General features: G+C 29.6%; 1 protein-coding gene across 1 annotated transcript; it reads right to left on the bottom strand.

Annotated features, from left to right (window-relative positions):
• Nucleotides 1-4,892: 4,892 nt before the first annotated feature.
• LOTGIDRAFT_233351 (hypothetical protein) lies at nt 4,893-20,242 on the bottom strand (the record flags this gene model as incomplete). Its single annotated transcript, XM_009059200.1, has 18 exons — nt 4,893-5,709; nt 6,978-7,081; nt 7,782-7,857; nt 8,574-8,717; nt 8,961-9,032; nt 9,743-9,814; nt 9,897-10,040; nt 10,208-10,279; nt 10,532-10,650; nt 10,951-11,014; nt 11,312-11,385; nt 12,253-12,304; nt 13,030-13,137; nt 13,660-13,821; nt 15,379-15,570; nt 19,524-19,589; nt 19,732-19,764; nt 20,180-20,242. The coding sequence occupies 18 exons, from the start codon at nt 20,240-20,242 to the stop codon at nt 5,587-5,589; spliced, it is 1,740 nt and encodes a 579-aa protein (XP_009057448.1). The 3' UTR covers nt 4,893-5,586.
• Between the last annotated feature and the right edge of the window lie 57 nt (nt 20,243-20,299).

Below are 20,299 nucleotides of genomic sequence, written 5' to 3' on the forward strand. Positions count from 1 at the left end.
AAACTTTTACAAGTTTTAAACTTAGATTTGTTTCATATTTTCATCTTATATTGTTTTGACTAATTTTAAATTTCTGGAGTATCATCCTTTAAAGTTTATCAAGATTAGTAAGCAGACAAATAAAGGTTTTGATAATAACTGATTGCTGTTTATGAAATTATGTTGCTTTAATGATAAATGATTTATACAAAACCACTGATATAAATAAAATTAAATTATTTATTATGTTTGTATCAATGACAGGTAGCAAATCTCCAATATCTCACAGCTGGTGTTAAATACTAAAACTTAATAATTAGTAGAATAACTTATTTACATAAAATAAACATGAATATACATAATACAGACAAAGAACATTTGTTCCTTAACAAATACCTCTCAAAAGTGTTTTGTGCAATAGCCCAAGATCTTAAAATTCTATTTTAAGTGCATCTAGCTTTGAATTCTGGATTACAAATTGCTTTCTAGTCAAGTGTCGAATTTTCAAAGGAAGTTTAGAAAATGAAATAGCTTGTCAGTCAATTCTTAACACTTTATCTTAAGCTGCTATAAATTTTGCTTCAGTGTAGGCAAATACTTTCAGCAATCAATTTGTTATTTTTGAAGATCAAAATTGTTATGGAATCGCATTTAATACTGTATCTCTGAAGTATGAAGTTTGTTAGGTGGTTGAAATTTATATATAATGAATCATTAATATTTGATAATGTAATTATTCATATTGAAGTTGATTTTGTTTAACTTCAGTTTGTTTTGTATTAGTCTTTTAGTTTTTCACAAAAACATGGGACAATATATTCCATTATGTATTTGATTCAAATGGGAATTTTATTTTGTTTATGTTATATTTAAAGCAGCTTGAAGGAATTGGGCTTTTTTTGGAAACATTGTAGGCTACTGTCTTACATTTTCAAGCAAAAGTCAGGAAAATTTCACTGTTTGTCAACTGCATGCAAAAGTATTGTTTTTTTCAGATTGGCATGTTGCGTAACTTTGACAAAACCTGTGGATAAATGTGACTTCATTAGACTAAAAAAATAGTTGATCTGCTAAGATGATTTGAAATTAACACTTGATTTTTTCATAATATGTTAAAGGGATATTCCGCTTTTTTAGGTAGGTCGAAAATTGTTTTTGCTCAAATTTGTGAAAACTATACACCAAAATGTAGAGAAATATACCCTTTAACGTGTCTGAAGGTTTAACTAAAAAAATCCAGCGATTAATTTAAAAACATTTTTTGGGGTTTCTTTTTGTTTGTTATGCTTTTTGGAAATAGCATACTATAGAAATATTTTCAGGTATAATTTACATTTTTGATAATGAAAACTTTTTACAAAAACGGAATACCCCTTTTAAAAAAAAGGAAATCAAAAGTGAACTGTTATTGTATTTATGTATTCATTTGTTTATTTTTTGATAGTATTTTTATTTATTTTATGAGATTTGGTTAAGAATGTAACTTTTACTGTAATCTGAACATGATGTCTGCACATTCTATATTCATAACATAAACACAAACAATCTACTTAATTTTGAAATATAGGAATTAACCCAATAGAGCACTGATTCTCCTTTTGCATTCAGCATTTTAGGTACCCGCAGTGGGTACTTTAGGCATATTGAGCAAAAACCTGATAACTTACATTTTGTGAAAAAAATGTAAGCTTATATCTAAATGATTGTCTTGAGATCCCATTGAAAGCCATTGGATCAAGCTATGTTGTGTTTTCCCCAAAATAATTTGAAGGGTATAATAGGATAGGCAAAAAGCTGATTAGTTTTGTGAGAGCAACATGATGAGTACTTCATGGGTGGGTTCCCTTAATGAAAATGCTAATACTTATATGAAAAGGTGTTCTAATGACTTGGAAAAATACCATACATGTCCATAACTAATTCATAATTAGCCACATAAGAATAGAATTACCAGCAAGAAAGGTCAAAAATTATATTTTGTTGTTTTTCCAGACTGTACAAACATGAGCATTTATGATTGGTTAAAACTCCTAATTATATGCAATAAGAACATAAACATATGATTAAGAATACATGATAATTCATTAAAAACACTAATTTGTCAAATTGTTTGCTTTATTTGACAAAAAAAAAGAAAACCCATCTTTAATATAATTTTGTATGCGATTTTCTCTGCTTTCACTGTTTGTTGGTTATCAGGTTTTTACTCTTTGACGCCTCTCATGTACTCCAGGTTAGAAACCAGCGTATGAAGGTTTGTCTGTGTATAGTTTTAATAAAAAGATCAAATAGACTGTTTGTGTTTATATTTTGAAACATTAAGTATGTGTATTTGCTAGATTTTATCATGATTAGTTCTGTTTATTTTGTTATGCGTACAGTAATTGTTTTTGATTCTTGATATTATGTATTTGCAAAATGTACTATTTTTTATTAGGGATATGTCTTTGACAAATGTACTTGGTGCTTTTATGTACATATGGAGACAATAAATATATTTTTAAAATAAATTTTGTTTGTTAGTCCTTTATTAGTAAATGAGAAGAATTGACAGCTTCAATAACCTGGAGTTGAAAAGAGCCTTAGATGTAAACCAGATTTAAAGTAGAATTATCTGGATACCGTATCAATACCACAGGTATATGAAATACAACCAAGAAATGACGAAATGCTGATAAAGCAAGATAGTCACTTAACACTAAAAAAAATTGTAGATACCTGTGATATAATCAATGGTTTAATCATGTTCTTGCTCAAACTCAAGCTATCTTTTAGGCATAATTTCCTTTCAGCCAGTTCTTTTGACTCAAGATCCTTTCGAACATGTAGGGTATTATGATTTTGTAGATTTTTCTCACGTCATACATTAGCCATTCAAAATCCAATTTCTGTTCTTCATGTTCATGTATGAAGAATTAAGATGTAACAGATCTGAAATATTATCTGCATTAAAGTATAAAATGCAAAATCCAATTATGAAAATCCTCAAAAACAGAAACTTATATATCTTGCTAAATTTTATAATAAGTGACAATACATGTTGTTTATATCAGAAAGTCACTAATAGATTTCCCTCTTTCATGTGAGGGAAAACCAAAAAGAACACAAGTTAATCAAAGTAAAAATAAATTATATTATGAATTCATATTCCATATACACAATGAATATTTACAAACCTAAAAAAAAAGAAGAAAAATTTCTAAAAGAGGTCATCACAAATGATGCAAACACACAGGTTAGAAAATTCCACATAAACATACTTCAGTTTTATTATTTATACAGAGTTTATTTAATGTATTCATACAACAATCAATTTACATTGTATTACCTTTTCAGGAAAGGTCTAGATTGCATTGAAAATATATAAGATACTTTTATAATCAAATATCCATATACACTGGCTAATCTTGTCATATTGTAATCATCGTGGCATTTGGCATCTACATCTGATTACAATGTTTAGCAGAATTGATATTTTAAAAAATTTAGTTGACGTTCTGAAATCAAGATACCAGCATAGATGAGAAATTTCTAGGTTTAATGCAACAGTTAAATACCCAAGGCATAAATAACTAGTGTAGCTATTAAAACCAGCTGGAACAAAAAACATATTTAGATATATTCATACTGTATTAATGTACATGTAATAGTCTATAAGTTAAAACTGATAAATTAGACAGTCAGACAATTTTTGTACAAATTCATCAGCAAATGAATTTTCATAAAAATCCCTCAATTCTTGAGATTATCTAGAATGATGAAGTCAAAAATACTCTGCATTTAAGAAAAAATTTTGGGCTCTTAGAAAGCTGGAAACAATCTGGTCTATCTTGACATATAAAATTAAAAACATATTCTTCAATAACAAACTATAAATAACACACAATAAACACAAGCACATCACTGTAAACAATAGGCACATACATGTATGACATTAAGGCACTGACACCCAGTCTTTAATAGATTATACACGGTATCTAGACCATTTCAGAATCTTTTATGAAAGATACAGTCGTCAAAATAATATTAGTATTTCCAGTCCCACTGAAGTAACTACTAGTCACTTTTCTTAAAATCCAATGGTTGTTTTTCTTTTATGCAAAAAAAATGTACAATGGAAATTAAAATGGTTGACACTTTCAGACCATTTTTACTATTCTCACAGGTAGTTTGAACCTATAAATTTATATCTTCATCTGAGAAAATAATGTCTGGAAAGTGACAACTGTCTAAACTTCCATCATTTGTATTGAATTGTAAGAGAACCAGTTGTCAGCTTTATACTGAAAAGTGGAACAGGTAGCTGAAATATAGCTATATCACCTTATTCGGGCTATATTTAGTCAACTACATTTCTTTAAGACTTGATGAAATGTCTGTAAAGCTGTTAAATAGATACAAAAATCACCAAAATTAGCAGATAATGGAAGACATAATAACAATATTTAATCACCATCATAAAAGCACCAGTAGAATACATTGTTCATTTAGGCAACAATTAACATGTTTTAAAGACTTCTTAATACAGTTGAACAGAATTTTGAAATTCAATACAAACATCTTGATCAGACAATTGAAAGAGAACTTTGCATAAACAAAGAAGAATGTTTTTAACTATGTTAATTATGAAATGTTGAAGTGCAATATAGAATTATTCCCAATGTTGATGATTGCATTTCTTAAATTCAGACTCAAACATTGGAACCATTGTGAGAAGTAACACAGATATCTATCAGGGTTCAATTCAAGTGGTATCACATTGCAGATTGCCATTCAAAATGACACCAATATTCCTTGTGTGTAGCCAAAAGTAAAATGCATCACAATGGTCTGCGAATTAAGATCAAATTGTATAATTTAAGTGCAAATTTGTTGACACATAATTACCACAAACTTTTTAAGAAATGTGAATCAGTTAAAAATTTAACTTGAATAGCCAAAATTAAAATTTGGTGTGATAAATTGCTGATCAAATTTTTCAGTCTAAATTCAACCCTGATACCTTCTCAGTTTTGTAGTCCATCTGCCTGTATCTAAGTTAATATCCGTACATAATTTGATTATCAATGATAAATTAACTAAGCAAACCAGTCATTAAGTATAAGATCAAATTGGACAACTTATTGCCTGAGCAAAGAAAAAAGTTTTTTGAATTTTTCCCATTATTGTTACGAGAAATGGAATTTCGGCCTCAAAATAGAATGTCTTTGCATTGATAAAAACATAAACATTGTTACACATTATGTCTTCAAAATTTGTTTTTACAGAGGACAATTTTCAGCCAAAATTTGTGACTTTATTTGGTTGATATTTCTAGGAGGGAAATTTGTTTCTTTTCAATATAAACTTACAAAATATTATATTTTTATCAACGCAAAGATATTCTAAGGCTAAGAGTACTTTTGAAGCTGCTATTCCAATTCAAAAAATTTAAAAAAATTCAAATTTGCTTGCTCAGACAATAATTAGTTTATATTGGACATGACAAAGATTTCATATGTCTTCAGAGATGAGCACTATGGTACCAACCATCAAACTTTATAGACATAAAAAAAGAGTTATTTACTACTGTTAAATAATAAAGTTGAAAATAAATAAACAATCACACTAGCCATCCTTCTCACATAACATAGATGGTGTAAATCTTTGTAAAAAACTGGACAAACTTTCCACTTTTCTTTTTGTCTGTTTATTATGTTCTTCAAGTTCTTGATTACACTTTAATTTACTCTAAAATAAATAGAAATAAAAATATATATATAGTGAAATAATCAAGAATTCGAGACCATTGATCTATATAGACAACTACAAAGAAACCCCTCGAAACTGCATCTTCTACAAACCAGATTTCTCTGAAAACTGGCACACTTGAAAAGTCCCGGTCGAATCACTATATAATATATAGGAGATAAACCCCTCTAAACCAGCATCTCTATAAACTGCATCCTATAATCTAGATTCCTCTGTAAACCTGTACATTTGAAAAGTCCCAGTCGAATCACTATATAATATATAGGAGATAAACCGCTCTAAACCAGCATCTCTCTTAACTGCATCCTATAATCTAGATTCCTCTGTAAACCTGTACATTTGAAAAGTCCCAGTCGAATCACTATATAATATATAGGAGATAAACCGCTCTAAACCAGCATCTCTCTTAACTGCATCCTATAATCTAGATTACTCTGTAAACCTGTACATTTGAAAAGTCCCGGCTGAATCACTATATAATATATAGGAGATAAACCGCTCTAAACCAGCATCTCTCTTAACTGCATCCTATAATCTAGATTACTCTGTAAACCTGTACATTTGAAAAGTCCCGGCAGAATCACTATATTATATATAGGAGATAAACCCCTCTAAACCAGCATCTCTCTTAACTGCATCCTATAATCTAGATTACTCTGTAAACCTGTACATTTGAAAAGTCCCAGTCGAATCACTATATAATATATAGGACAGCACCCCTCTAAATCGCAATCCGGCATCGAAATCAAGTCCCAACATAGTTAATATATAGTTTATTAGTCTCTCTAAACCAGCACCTTAATTAGTTCAACTATTTATTGGCGTTAATCCGTTGACGACATTAAAGATAAATATCACACGTACCGTGACTAATTATCAAAAGTGATAAAGAAAGCGTATAGTTTTAGTGGAATTTCAGGAACCACAGATGTCTAATTAAAAATTGGAATGGCGAAAATTGATGATATCAGTCTCCCTGATACATATAAAAAATTAAGAAAACCTCTTTACAATCCCTTTAAACGTAAGTCAGTTTATAATAATTTCCCAAAACTAAATATCAGAGAAACCCCAAAATAGTAAAGTGTTGATAGTAATTAACTATTATACACTATGTAGGAATTTGATAAAAAAATTTTTATTCAATCTGTTTTTGTGTTTCCGGTGATTTTTTAAAGTACAAACAAAATTATGATATGAACCAGCAATAAGTTTACTCTACCAATGTTAATACTTAATATTCTTACCGTTAAATTTTCATCTAATTCTTTGGACTTGGCTTTTAAAAGTTCACGTTCATTGAGCAAATCTGTCGTCCTTCGTTGTAATTTTCTTTTTTCTTCTTCTTTTACTATAAAATAAATGAATGAATCAAAATGAGTTTGAAGTTTTAATAACAATTGATAAAACTTGTAAAAAACCAGTAAATAGAAAGGCTATAAAAGAAATATAAAAACTTCACTTTGTTCCAGACATGTATGGATAGAGACTAATACACACAAATATTTTACCCTGTACAGTTATTAACTATTTCAAAAGGGACATTGTTCTGAATATGTTTTGAACAGCTGATATTGAAATCTGATGACCAGTTTATTCAAAATGTATTTCAGGCCCACAATATTCCAAAGTTTGCAATTCTTACAGATCATTGTTTCCAGGAATAGTGAATCAAATTAAGGAAAGAGCAAAAGCATCGAAAGAAGTAATACATGTTTCACTAAAGATGAGTTTCCTTATTTCTTAGTGTCAAACTAAGCACATTTTTTGTTGTTTCTAATGAATCATTATGTATTCTTAATCAAATCACTATTTTCCTATTGCATTTAATCAAGAGTTTTAACCAATCATTAGAACACCTCTACTTTCTATTCATATAAATATTAGCATTTTTATTTTCATAAATGAAAACAAGGGAACCCATCATTAAATGTAGCTGGTACACTACAATCAATAAGTTTAGCCATAGCTATTAAATTCAAAAAGCAATTGTAGATGACACACGCTCAAATTTGGAAAACTCTATTCAGAGCATATTTGATAAAACTTACCAGTTTTTGTTGCTATGTAAGAATTAACTAAAGCCATTGATTCATTACCATTTAATGATAAAACAGTACCATTAGTCTATAAATATAACTCAAACATTCAGCTGATTATGTGAAAATGTATCCATTTTGATATGATTTACCAGGGGGCTAACATTTTTAATTGAGGAAATTCTCTTCCACCTGTTCAAAAATATGGTAGGTGCAGACAGAATTTAAAATGGATGAGAAAGGAAAATTTGAATGTGACATAATCTTTTACATGATTTTTAGGCCAGAATTGGACCAAGTAGAACATATTCAGATCTCACCAATCAAGCGCCACCCATATGAAAAAGGTGCTTATGTTGTGTTCAATACGTGCTGTGAAAATAGTGTTTACTACTTTCTCAAAAATCCAAATCTCATGCGCAAAAGTTGAGACCGTTCACAGCTTTATAACTAATGTGGAGAAGAGGTTGTGTTAGCGGCATCAATATATTTCATAATCCAATTCCAAGCTCTTTATCAACAAAAAACAACCATATTTGAAGTTTCTGGTATTTTTGCAGGGGATCAAGGTGAAGGTTGTAGAAGTTGCCAAAATTGGTGTCGTCAATTTTACTCCATTTTCGTGACAAATTCGCAACATCGACACTGTGAACACCGTATTCATGAGCGGTATTGAATGAGGTATTACTGGAATAAAGTTGTAATAATAACAATACAAATATATCTTGATTCCCTGTTTCACAAAGATAAACATCTTAATGGAAACGCTGACTATAACTATTTAGATAAAGAAGTGTTTTTTACCTGACAAGCTGTACAACACCAATATCCTGTAGGTACGTATGATAATGGTGGTTCTAAGCACTTCATATGATAAACTTTATAACAACTATTACACTGTAAAACTTGTCCCCTTCCTTTACAAACAGCACACGAATAATCTTCTGTCTATAATATCAAATAAAACAAATTATTTAAGATGAGAATTGAAAAAATGGAAAAGTGTGGTATAATATAAAATATTTACCTGGTTATTATTATCAAGAGATGGTATATGATCTAATACACCAGTATCAACAGTAGAGTGCGGTATAATATAAAATATTTACCTGGTTATTATTATCAAGAGATGGTATATGATCTAATACACCAGTATCAACAGTAGAGTGCGGTATAATATAACATATTTACCTGGTTATTATTATTAAGAGATGGTATATGATCTAATACACCAGTATCAACAGTAGAGTGTGGTATAATATTCTGGTTATTATTATTAAGAGATGGTATATGATCTAATACACCAGTATCAACAGTAGAGTGTGATATAATATAAAATATTTACCTGGTTATTATTAAGAGATGGTATATGGTCTAATACACCAGTATCAACAGTAGAGTGTGGTATAATATAAAATATTTACCTGGTTATTATTATTAAGAGATGGTGTATGATCTGATACACCAGTATCAACAGTACAGTGTGGTATTATAATATAAAATATTTAACTGGCTATTATTATTAAGAGATGGTATATGATCTAATACACCAGTATCAACAGTAGAGTGTGGTATAATATTCTGGTTATTATTATTAAGAGATGGTATATGATCTAATACACCAGTATCAACAGTAGAGTGTGATATAATATAAAATATTTACCTGGTTATTATTATTAAGAGATGGTATATAATCTAATAAACCAGTACAACAGTACAGTGTGGTATAATATTCTGGTTATTATTATTAAGAGATGGTATATGATCTAATACACCAGTATCAACAGTAGAGTGTGGTATTATATTCTGGTTATTATTATTAAAAGATGGTATATGATCTAATACACCAGTATCAACAGTAGAGTGTGATATAATATAAAATATTTACCAGGTTATTATTATTATTAAGAGATGGTATATGATCTAATACACCAGTATCAACAGTAGAGTGTGATATAATATAAAATATTTACCTGGTTATTATTATTAAGAGATGGTGTATGATCTAATACACCAGTATCAACAGTAGAGTGTGGTATAATATTCTGGTTATTATTATTAAGAGATGGTATATGATCTAATACACCAGTATCAACAGTAGAGTGTGATATAATATGAAATATTTACCTGGTTATTATTATTAAGAGATGGTGTATGATCTAATACACCAGTATCAACAGTAGAGTGTGGTATAATATTCTGATTATTATTATTAAGAGATGGTATATGATCTAATACACCAGTATCAACAGTAGAGTGTGGTATAATATTCTGGTTATTATTATTAAGAGATGGTATATGATCTAATACACCAGTATCAACAGTTGAGTGTGATATAATATAAAATATTTACCTGGTTATTATTATTATTAAGAGATGGTATATGATCTAATACACCAGTATCAACAGTAGAGTGTGGTATAATATAAAATATTTACCTGGTTATTATCATTAAGAGATGGTATATGGTCTAATACACCAGTATCAACAGTAGAGTGTGGTATAATATTCTGGTTATTATTATTAAGAGATGGTATATGATCTAATACACCAGTATCAACAGTAGAGTGTGGTATAATATAAAATATTTACCTGGTTTTTATCATTATTAAGAGATGGTATATGATCTAATACACCAGTATCAACAGTAGAGTGTGGTATAATATAAAATATTTACCTGGTTATTATTATTATTAAGAGATGGTATATGATCTAATACACCAGTATCAACAGTAGAGTGTGGTATAATATAAAATATTTACCTGGTTATTATTAAGAGATGGTATATGGTCTAATACACCAGTATCAACAGTAGAGTGTGGTGTTGTAGGAGTATTTGGTCGACTATTGGTAGGTGAAGTGCCATATTTTGGTGGCCTACCTAAAATTTCCAATTTTGCCTGTGACAATTTCATAAAACATAAACTTCATTTTTAGGGTCATTCCACTTTTTTTTTTTTTTTAGTTCAAAACTATTTAAAATTTTTAAGTCCTTATTAAAGTTCATCTTTTTGGAAACTGTTTCGTATTCGTATTCTGAAGATTTCTCAATAATATCAAGCCATTGTAAAGCCAACCGCCAGAACTAGATTCAACTGCTTAAATAACAATTAGTACTCTCCGTTTTTAATTGACCCTTTTAAAACAGATTCAGTTTGGATATCATAAGATTGATACATACCTCTACCTCTTTTAACTATTGTAGGAATATTATTGATCATATAACCAGCAACTCTTTGTCTTTTCTATAAATAAAATCATAAACATTGTTTCTTAATGAAAGTAGCTAAAGCAATTGCTCAAGAACATTTCAGGTTACAGATACATCCTCACATTTTCTTTGAACCTAACTTTCTTTTATCTGGAGTCTTTAGTGTTTTCAGATATGAGCTGTTCAGTCCAATGATAACGAAATAACCAGCCTGATGCTGCACAATTTGTATATTTACAAACTTAATATTTGACTGAATACATCATGACAATATTTCAAATTACAGATGGAGAGGAAATCCACAGATAACATTGAACAAAATAATATATACCTCAGGTTCTATATAACTAAATTGAGGATTAGCTGTTGATCTTCTCTTTCTTTCTGTTCTTTTACACTGTAATTCTACAACAGCAAAATCCATGAAATGAGACAATGAAGACACACTATGTCATGTAGTATGCAAAGATGTCACAACAGTTGCCTAAGTCTAATTTCTCATCTGTTAATGTATCTGTATATACAGTACCCTATAACCTCAATTAAGTTTCTTATCTGAATGACTACACATTGTTACCCTCGCAGCCCTCAAATTGGATTATGGACATGAGAACTTTTAAAATATATATCAGAGTGATCTCAACCTTTGATCAAAGACCTGGCCGTGTATTCTCAAAAAGATCTTAGTGCTAGAAAGTCCTAGAATCAATGTTAGAAGATAAGAACCTACTATATCCTAGCAGTAAGATCGTTTCGAGAATATGTGGCCTGACCTACAGATATCAAATAATACTAATAAATTCCTTATTTTACATCATGGGTCAAAATGGGTCCAATTCACCGAAACGACATGGTCATGCCTAACATGTAAGTTTATATAACATGAATACAAAAAAATCACATAAGCTTTTTTTTGTGCAGCAGCAGCATATTTATTACAGGTTTCATCCATGGGTAATAATATACAATTTCACCAAGATTTGTCAAAATCCATCAAGAAGTTTCGAAAACGAGGACAATAACTCATACCATTTTCTCAATTTTCAATAGAGTTTTTGCATTGGTGATAAAAAAAACCTAGATGAAGTCTGCTCAAAATTCATCAAGAACTGTGTTCACAAGCTGAACATATTTCAAAGAATGGCAAAAACTTATGAAATATTTCCTTTTTTTCCAATGATTTAACTTTAGAAAGTCAGAAAAAAAAAATTCCATCACTGCTTAATGTTTTTACCTAATTTAAACTTAAATGGAAGCAAAAATAGCATTTACCCTTTAATGTTTCTGGAGTGACCAAATCTAATGCTGCCATAAACTGAATTTTCTGAAAAATATGAATATTTAACTGTATAAGCATGAATATATATATATATATCTAAAATATTCATATGTTTTGTGAATGTATATTTTGATTCAAAAAATAAAATATACTCTGAAAAAATCAGGTCAGGTAATGATGTTTTGTAATAAGGTTTTTAACTGGCTACATATTCAACTCTCACAATGTACAAATCTAAAAATAACAAAGATAGCCTTGTGAAGCAAGATGACGTCCACCAGCATCTTTGATTGCAAGTATAAATCATTGTTTGATGGACAGATGACAATGTGTGGGCGTATAAAAAATGACATATGGCTAAAAGAGTGAATATACAATAAGCTGAAAACTACATTTTGGTGAAAATGATCAGATCATCACGAAAATCTATAGGGATCTTCAATGAGCATGAGTTGCACAATATAGCTAATATGGCTAAGTTGGACTCAATATTTCGGTGAAAAATGATCAGATCATCAAAAAAATCAACAGGGATCATCTTCATAACATTGACCCACATATCAAAAATCAAAAGTAACCATAAAGAATTGTAGCCTGTAGAGTGAGCACGAGCCAAATGTGAACTGACAGGCCGACAGGGTGAATACAATATACGCCCAAACTATTTGTGTGGGCGTATTAAAATGGCTAATGATGTCAAAGAATTGTATCGAGTTCGTAATATCTTCATAGTAAAGTGGAAAGTAGATGTTTTGAAACACTAAACTTACCAATTTTTCTTCTAAATTGACAGGTTTTTTATCAAATGGCTTCTTCATTTCATTACTGTTAGGTTTATCAGTAACTCTATTATTTTTATCATTGCACTGTACTTTATTCTAAAATAAAAACATAATCAATGTTAATACTCCAGTACTCAAATCTTACAGTGTACAGGTAATATCTCAAAATATTCATATATAATAAAGTTCTTTTGAAGAGTAGGAAATTAAGCCAATTCAGAATAATTAAATTAAATTAAAAGAAAGTCATTGATGAATTGCCAACATTGAAATTTCATTAAACTTCTTGAAGGGATTATAAAGAGGTTTTCTAAATTTTTAATATGTATTGAGTACACTCAAAGCTTCAACTTGCACCATACTGATTTTCAATCAGATTTCTGTGGTTCCTGCAATTCCACTTAAACTAAGTGTTTTTAAAGGGCCTTATGTGATAATGCATATTTCACAATTTGTGATGATATCACTTCAAACACTTAACTTTAGCAGGAAGGACGACTGATTGAAAATCGGAATGGTGCAAATTGACGCTATCCGTACAGTGGTAATAATGCAAGTAATACTGACAATAGCAATATTTGTCTGCATTTTCAAACAAATTACATAACTGAAGTTTACCTGTATAATTAAGCTAGACTTATTATTCATTTGATAATGGGGTACTCTTATTGGTGGTGATGAACTACGATTGATTATGTTGTTATTGTTGATTTTTTGTTGATTTAATTTCAAATCATTAACAGAACAATTAGAACTAACAACAGGCTGTGGTAAGGTTTTCTGAAATATAAACAAAATCATTCATTAGAAATATTAGTCTTTAGTGTTTCCAAAGGGGGACCCATACAATATTTTACTATCCATTGCCAATACTCTTTCATAGGTTAAGGAAATTCCTGAAATTTTGTAAAGCGTACTTAATATTGATAAATTGTCATAATACAAGGCTTATTCTAGAATATTTAAATATGTGGCCCTTTTGGAATTTATCGTGTGATTTATTTCTAGATTCAGAATAAGTTGGAATTTTTAAAGGGACATCCCACTTTTTTTGTAAAAAAACATTTCAATGTCAAAAAAGTCGTCAATTATACCTGAAAATATTACAAAGTATGTATTTAACACCTATGTATCTACGAATTTGTTTTAAAAGGGTTATTCAAAAACAGGGAGTACTAGCCTAATTGTCAATTAAGCAGTTTGACCTAGATTTGGTGTTTACATTTATAATGACTCGATATTATAACTTGAAACCTTTAGAATAGATAGGAAACATATTTTGGGTGACTGCTTGAAACCTTGTATATGCTAGATTTGGTCATTTTGACTTTTTGGTACCGTTCGAAAGCTCATAAAAGCACGGATCTTGTGATGAAAACCTCGTATTCTTAGCTTGATTGTAAGTAACTTTAAAAGCACTAATTAAATAACATGTATAAAAACAGTCAGATTTAAAACCTCGTAAAATATAATTATTATCATATGAGATTCAATGTTCCTTTTCTGTGTATGAAAATGAAAAACCTCGTATACTGTACTATTATATAAGTTTTTGGTTCAATAGGCCGGAGATCTCAAATTGTTATACGAGGTTTATATTTTCAAAGAATGAAAACCATGTATAGCAGTAAAAAAAAAATAATAAAAAAGATTTTAACAAATAGTTTTTTGTGTTTTTCTAGAAAAGTAATTCTGCATCATATTGTTATACAAGGTTTCAAGCAGTCACCCAAGATATTTCTCTTTAATTAGGCGTTTATTTTGTTTAACAGACGTTTTCAAAAAGCATAAGAAATGTTAAAAGTTTATGTTAACTTTTTAAATAGTATTTGCATGAAAAGATTAATGGCTGAATTTTATTAGTTAAAACTTTCAGATACATTGGACACATTTCTCTAGATATTGGTGTATAGTTTCACAAATTTGAGCGAAAAAATTTTTTTTCAACCTACAAAAAATGCAGAATGCCACTTTAAAGATATTTGGGTGGGGAATCTGGTAATCACCCAGTATAAGCCCAAAATGAAAAGATTGCAATTCTAAACTAAACAAGTGATGAGCCAATATTCTTTACTAGGGAACAATGGCAATAATCTTCTGAAAGAGATCAAACTTAACATTCATTATTCTATGATTATTAGGATATGATAGTAACTTTTATTAAAATTGCTAAAAAAAAAATGAAAAATTCTAAGAGCAGGAAATGTAAAAAGACAGATCAACTGAGTGCTGCTGACAAGAGACTGAAGGGAGCGATATGTGATCAAAATCGCTAATAGATGGCGTTACAGCATTGCTCGTCATCATTGTACCTTTAGTAAAAATGTCTGGTATTACCTGTATATGAGCAGTTGGTATAGTAACAAAATTAACTGGTGTGGTAGTAGTGTTTAATAGTGTAGTGGTACCAGTATTTATATTTACAGGCTGAGGAGCTATAGATACATATTGTTGTACTCCAGTATTTATACTTTTAGTAACAGGTTGCTTTTGTACTATTTCCTTTCTTAAATTCTGTACAGCCAGTTTCTGTAAGGAAATCATTCATGAAATAACAAGAGTTTAAAGAAGAACTGTCTTAAATCATACAAAATGATCAATATTTTTTGTCAACTAAGCTAAGTCGATGAAACTTTTACTAATAAATATAAGTTTTAGTGTTTTGGCTTATTTGTCAAACCTCATCAAATTTTGCATCATTAAATTCGGAGCTCATTGAGCTATTTAATGGTATTTTCAGATCAAGTTTATCTTTACACATTTCTGTCAAAGACCAGTTTTAATCCATCTCCTCGCTGTTAATCAGTTGTTAACTGACGTCAACTGATGGAAGACGTAATTTGTGTTTTGAACTTCGCTTTCAGTGTCTCAAAAATGAAGGGTGAATAAAGTCTTAATGTATGAAAATGACTAGAAATAGTTGAAGAAATAAATTGAAAAGTTGGGTCGGAAATGATCAATGTAACCTACTGATAAAGACAATCAAGATTTTAATGACATATCTGTTATGTTAAGGCTTACTGTAGATTAAGGGAATAGTAAGTTTTCAGAATTTAAGATGACTGGTGATTAAATAAGAACAGTCTATAGGTTTCTGTTTTTTTTTTTGCCTCATACTTTGTCTAAAAAAACGTCACTTGACATCAAAGCATTTAGAGTCATCTTCATGACTCGACATCAGGGCATTGAAAGACGATAATAAAATGGCAAAATTTTCAACATGAGGATAATTCATAAAAATGAGAAAAAAAAACCCAATAAACTAAGATCCCTGATCTTTGCATCAAAAATGACGACCAGAAACAAAAAAATAAAATTTTTAGTGTTAGATAGTGATGACAAAAAAAAGTCTCATAAAAGCACTGGTCACAAAGTAAATATTTATGACGAAAAAGTTTGGTTTCAAATAAGCTTAAGCTTATATATAAAATGCTTAGACAACCCCAATCTAATTGAACTTTTCGTTTTTATTCTAAGATTTTTTTTCTCCAATCTAACAGGTTTTTTACAGCTGTTTCTAATGGTGTAATTTTTAATCAATAAAGATCATCAAGATCTAAGATGACATGCTTGATTGGTTAATAATAATATGACAAAAATGTAGCAGAAAAAATTTTGGATCATAATCCAGAGTATCAGAAATGAAAGAAACAAAATTCTAATCTAAATTTAAGTATATTGAGACTACATTAGACCAATCTAAATCTTATTTCTTAATAACCCTAGTTTTACTTTAATCCTTAAAGATGGGTTCCCTTATTTTCATTTATGAACATGAAAATGATACATGTGAATATGAAAATTAATTCATAATTAGCTAAATTAAAAGAGAATAGCCATCAGAATTCCAATGAGTGACTGATCAAGAAAGGTCAAAAAGTCTTTTTTTGTTTATCCAGGCTGTACATACATGGATATTTATATTGGTTAAGACTCTTAATTATATGCAATAAGAACATTATGATATGATTAAGAATACATGATAATTCATTAGAAACACCAATTAATCAAATAGTTTGCTTAATTTTAAACTAAAAAATAAGGAAACCCATCTTTAAAGAATATTTTTTCTGATAATTATTTGATGCATATTACAGTAGGTAGCTGATACTGTGTTTAGAATACTAAAAGTAATTTGAGCCCATTGAGATGATGTAAGTGTACAAGTATACGAAATGGTCATCAATAAAAGTCAACTTAACCCTGCACCAGGACATTCTGCTAATATCATGCATGTTTACCTTATTAAACCAGCAAAGGAAATTTAATATAACTCCATAAAATCATAGTGTTAAATCATAGTGTTAAATTTTAAAAAATTATTTGTCTAATCCAATTCAAAGCAAAATACTTGTTTTCAAAAGTTTTCAACACCAGGTGTAAGTTTCAAACAAAACAGCTGCCAAAAATCTAGCAAATACACCATTAATATAGGTCATACTATTATTCACTTTCTATAGGATAATACAAAATAGAAGAAAGACAAATAATCTTTCATCATGAAAGCTTTAAAAAAGAAGCCCATGTTGAAAATTTTATATAAAAAAAATCAAAATCAATCTGATTTAAGACAGGGGTTAAAAACGAATATGATAAACTTATAATCATAGTAGATCTACAACAACCATTATGTCACAGTCAAATAAACTAATTTTGTGCAAACCTAATATCATGTGTGTCTGGAAATGACAAAATAAATCTCATGTGCAACCTCACATGACCTCCGTATTTGCATGTTTTGATAAACATAGGTCACTTCTACAACCTGCAGAATATTTCCTATCTTTCAAAGCAATTTTGAAGATTATTATCTAAAAAATCAACAAGTGGTTGTCTAGCAAGATACGCCCACTTACCTGGTACATTTTCAGTATATCAAGGGCAGTCACCTATCTGTGTCAAATCATACCAAAAATCTAATTTGTGCAAGATATTGATGATTTAAACAAACACACATTATTTAATAAAATTCTGACATAAACTGTCACCTCTATAGCTAAGGAATTTTAATGCGTTTTTACTCAGTCATGGGCAATAACTCAAATTCTGTTGATTGAAAAATTGTCAAATTTAATCTTGACTAAGATCTCATCATTATAAATGATCATACCAAATTTCATTTAAATCGGATGAAAACTGTAGTCTCTATTGTGTTCACAAACAAATTTTGAAGCGTTCTTCATAAATCAAGGGCAATAACTAAAAAACCATTCATCGAAATATAGCCAAATTCGAACTTGTCCAAGATCTCATCATTATAAATATTCACACCAAATTTCATTGAAATTGGATGAAAACTGTAGTCTCTATTTTGTTCACAAATAAATTTTGACAAGTTTTTCATAAGTCAAGGGCAATAGCTCAAAAACCATTCATCGAAAGATCGTCAAATTCGAACTTGTTCAAGATCTCATCATTATAGATGATCACACCAAATTTCATTAAAATCAGATGAAAACTGTAGTCTCTATCGCGTTCACGAGCCAATTGTGGACAGTCTGACCGACAGACGGATGGACATGGGTGACGACAATATACGTCAAATATAATGTGGGCGTATAAAAATGGTGGATTTAAGTTATTACCAAATATCACAATTTTTTTATTGGCCAAATATTCTTTTAATCCCAAGCTGTAATCAGACTTCCAAGTGTCGTTTGCTCGAATATATTCCAGTGAAAAACTAGGGGATTCTGTGTCATTAGAAAAATTCAATGGATCACGATGTCGGCAGTATTCTTATGTTGTTTCAATGACTAAATATATTACTGTTACGATTTACTTATCTAATTCTGTCAGTCAATATTTTCTTTTTTTAATTCATTGTTTTTTGAAGAAATGTCATTAGTTATAATAACTTAATATTATAATTAAATACTAAACGTATGCTTGCATCAAGTCTCGCATGCGAATATGCCCACCAGCAGCTTGATAAAGAGCTAAATGTGAACTGTAAAACAAACTCTATATCATAGCCTGTAGAGTGCACATCAATAGTGCACATCATCATAATGATATTGACACATACAAAAGATCAAAAGAATCTATAGAATTGTAGCCTGTAGAGTGAGCACGAGGTAAATGTGAACTGACGGACCGACAGGGGCAACTGCAATATACACCCATACTTACGTTTGGGCGTATAAAAATGATAATTATACCACTGGGTATCCATACAACGTGTTTTTCTCAACTTATTTATACATCAAACATTGTACGCGAAGAAATAGGTGAATTTTTCAGCCGTTGTCAAGTTGGTTACTCATGAAATATGGGTCAAAGTGGGAGATTCATAAAGAAAATTGAAACCAACCAGTCTTAATTATTTTATAGAATATCTGAAGAAACATTTAAGACATAATAAAATTATGATTTTTAATTCTGATGAAATTTGGTTTTGAATCTTTCCTTACATGCACAAATATAGGTTACACCACTGTACAACTAACATAACATAAACATTAACATAAACTCGTACTTACTTGTCTTTCACTTAAATGCATAATTTCAACTTGAAGCTCTCTTAGTTTGTTCTTCATAATTTGATTCTAGAAACAGAAAAACACAATACTATTCTGTGTGAAAGAAAATGGCTGCAAATAGGCTAGGATTGTAGGAACTAAAAAGTTTCATCAACAAAAATCAATAATCATACAATCACTGTGAAGAAGGAAGAACATATCAACATACCTTTGGATCACTTTTTAACTTGGAAACAAGAGTCTGAAATTAAAATAAAACATAATATATTCTACACTATGACAATGTAAAATTTCCATAATCAATATAAAACCAAGGCTAATATGCAATGTTCTCCCCAAGCTTACTCTTCCTAAATCTAGCAAAACATCATAGTCTGAGTAAACATAAAAATATATTTTGACACTGACAAGGTCCATAAGCCTATAGCTCTAATAATAGATTCCAAGATGATCTGTAAAATTGTAAAAACAGAACATTTCTATTTGAAGGTGTAAATGGTATTTGTGTAAACAATAAGGAAACAAATTTACTGACTTCAAGGAACTTTACTTTGTACAACAAAGTTTTATACAGATCATAACAAATGTATGGGGGAACACTTGGAGAAGTGTGAAAAAAGCAGTTTGAGATCATAACAATAACAAAATATTATTACCTGATGATTCTGAATTGCCAATTTAAGTTTGGTCTGAATGAGATCCAAGTCTCCCTGAGACATTTTCACTTATGCAACAATGATGGCACGGTTTTCCAGAAGTTAAGGTATTAATTAATT

The sequence above is a fragment of the Lottia gigantea genome (genome assembly GCF_000327385.1).
Source record: "Lottia gigantea unplaced genomic scaffold LOTGIsca_38, whole genome shotgun sequence".
In the NCBI taxonomy this organism is placed as follows: domain Eukaryota; kingdom Metazoa; phylum Mollusca; class Gastropoda; family Lottiidae; genus Lottia; species Lottia gigantea.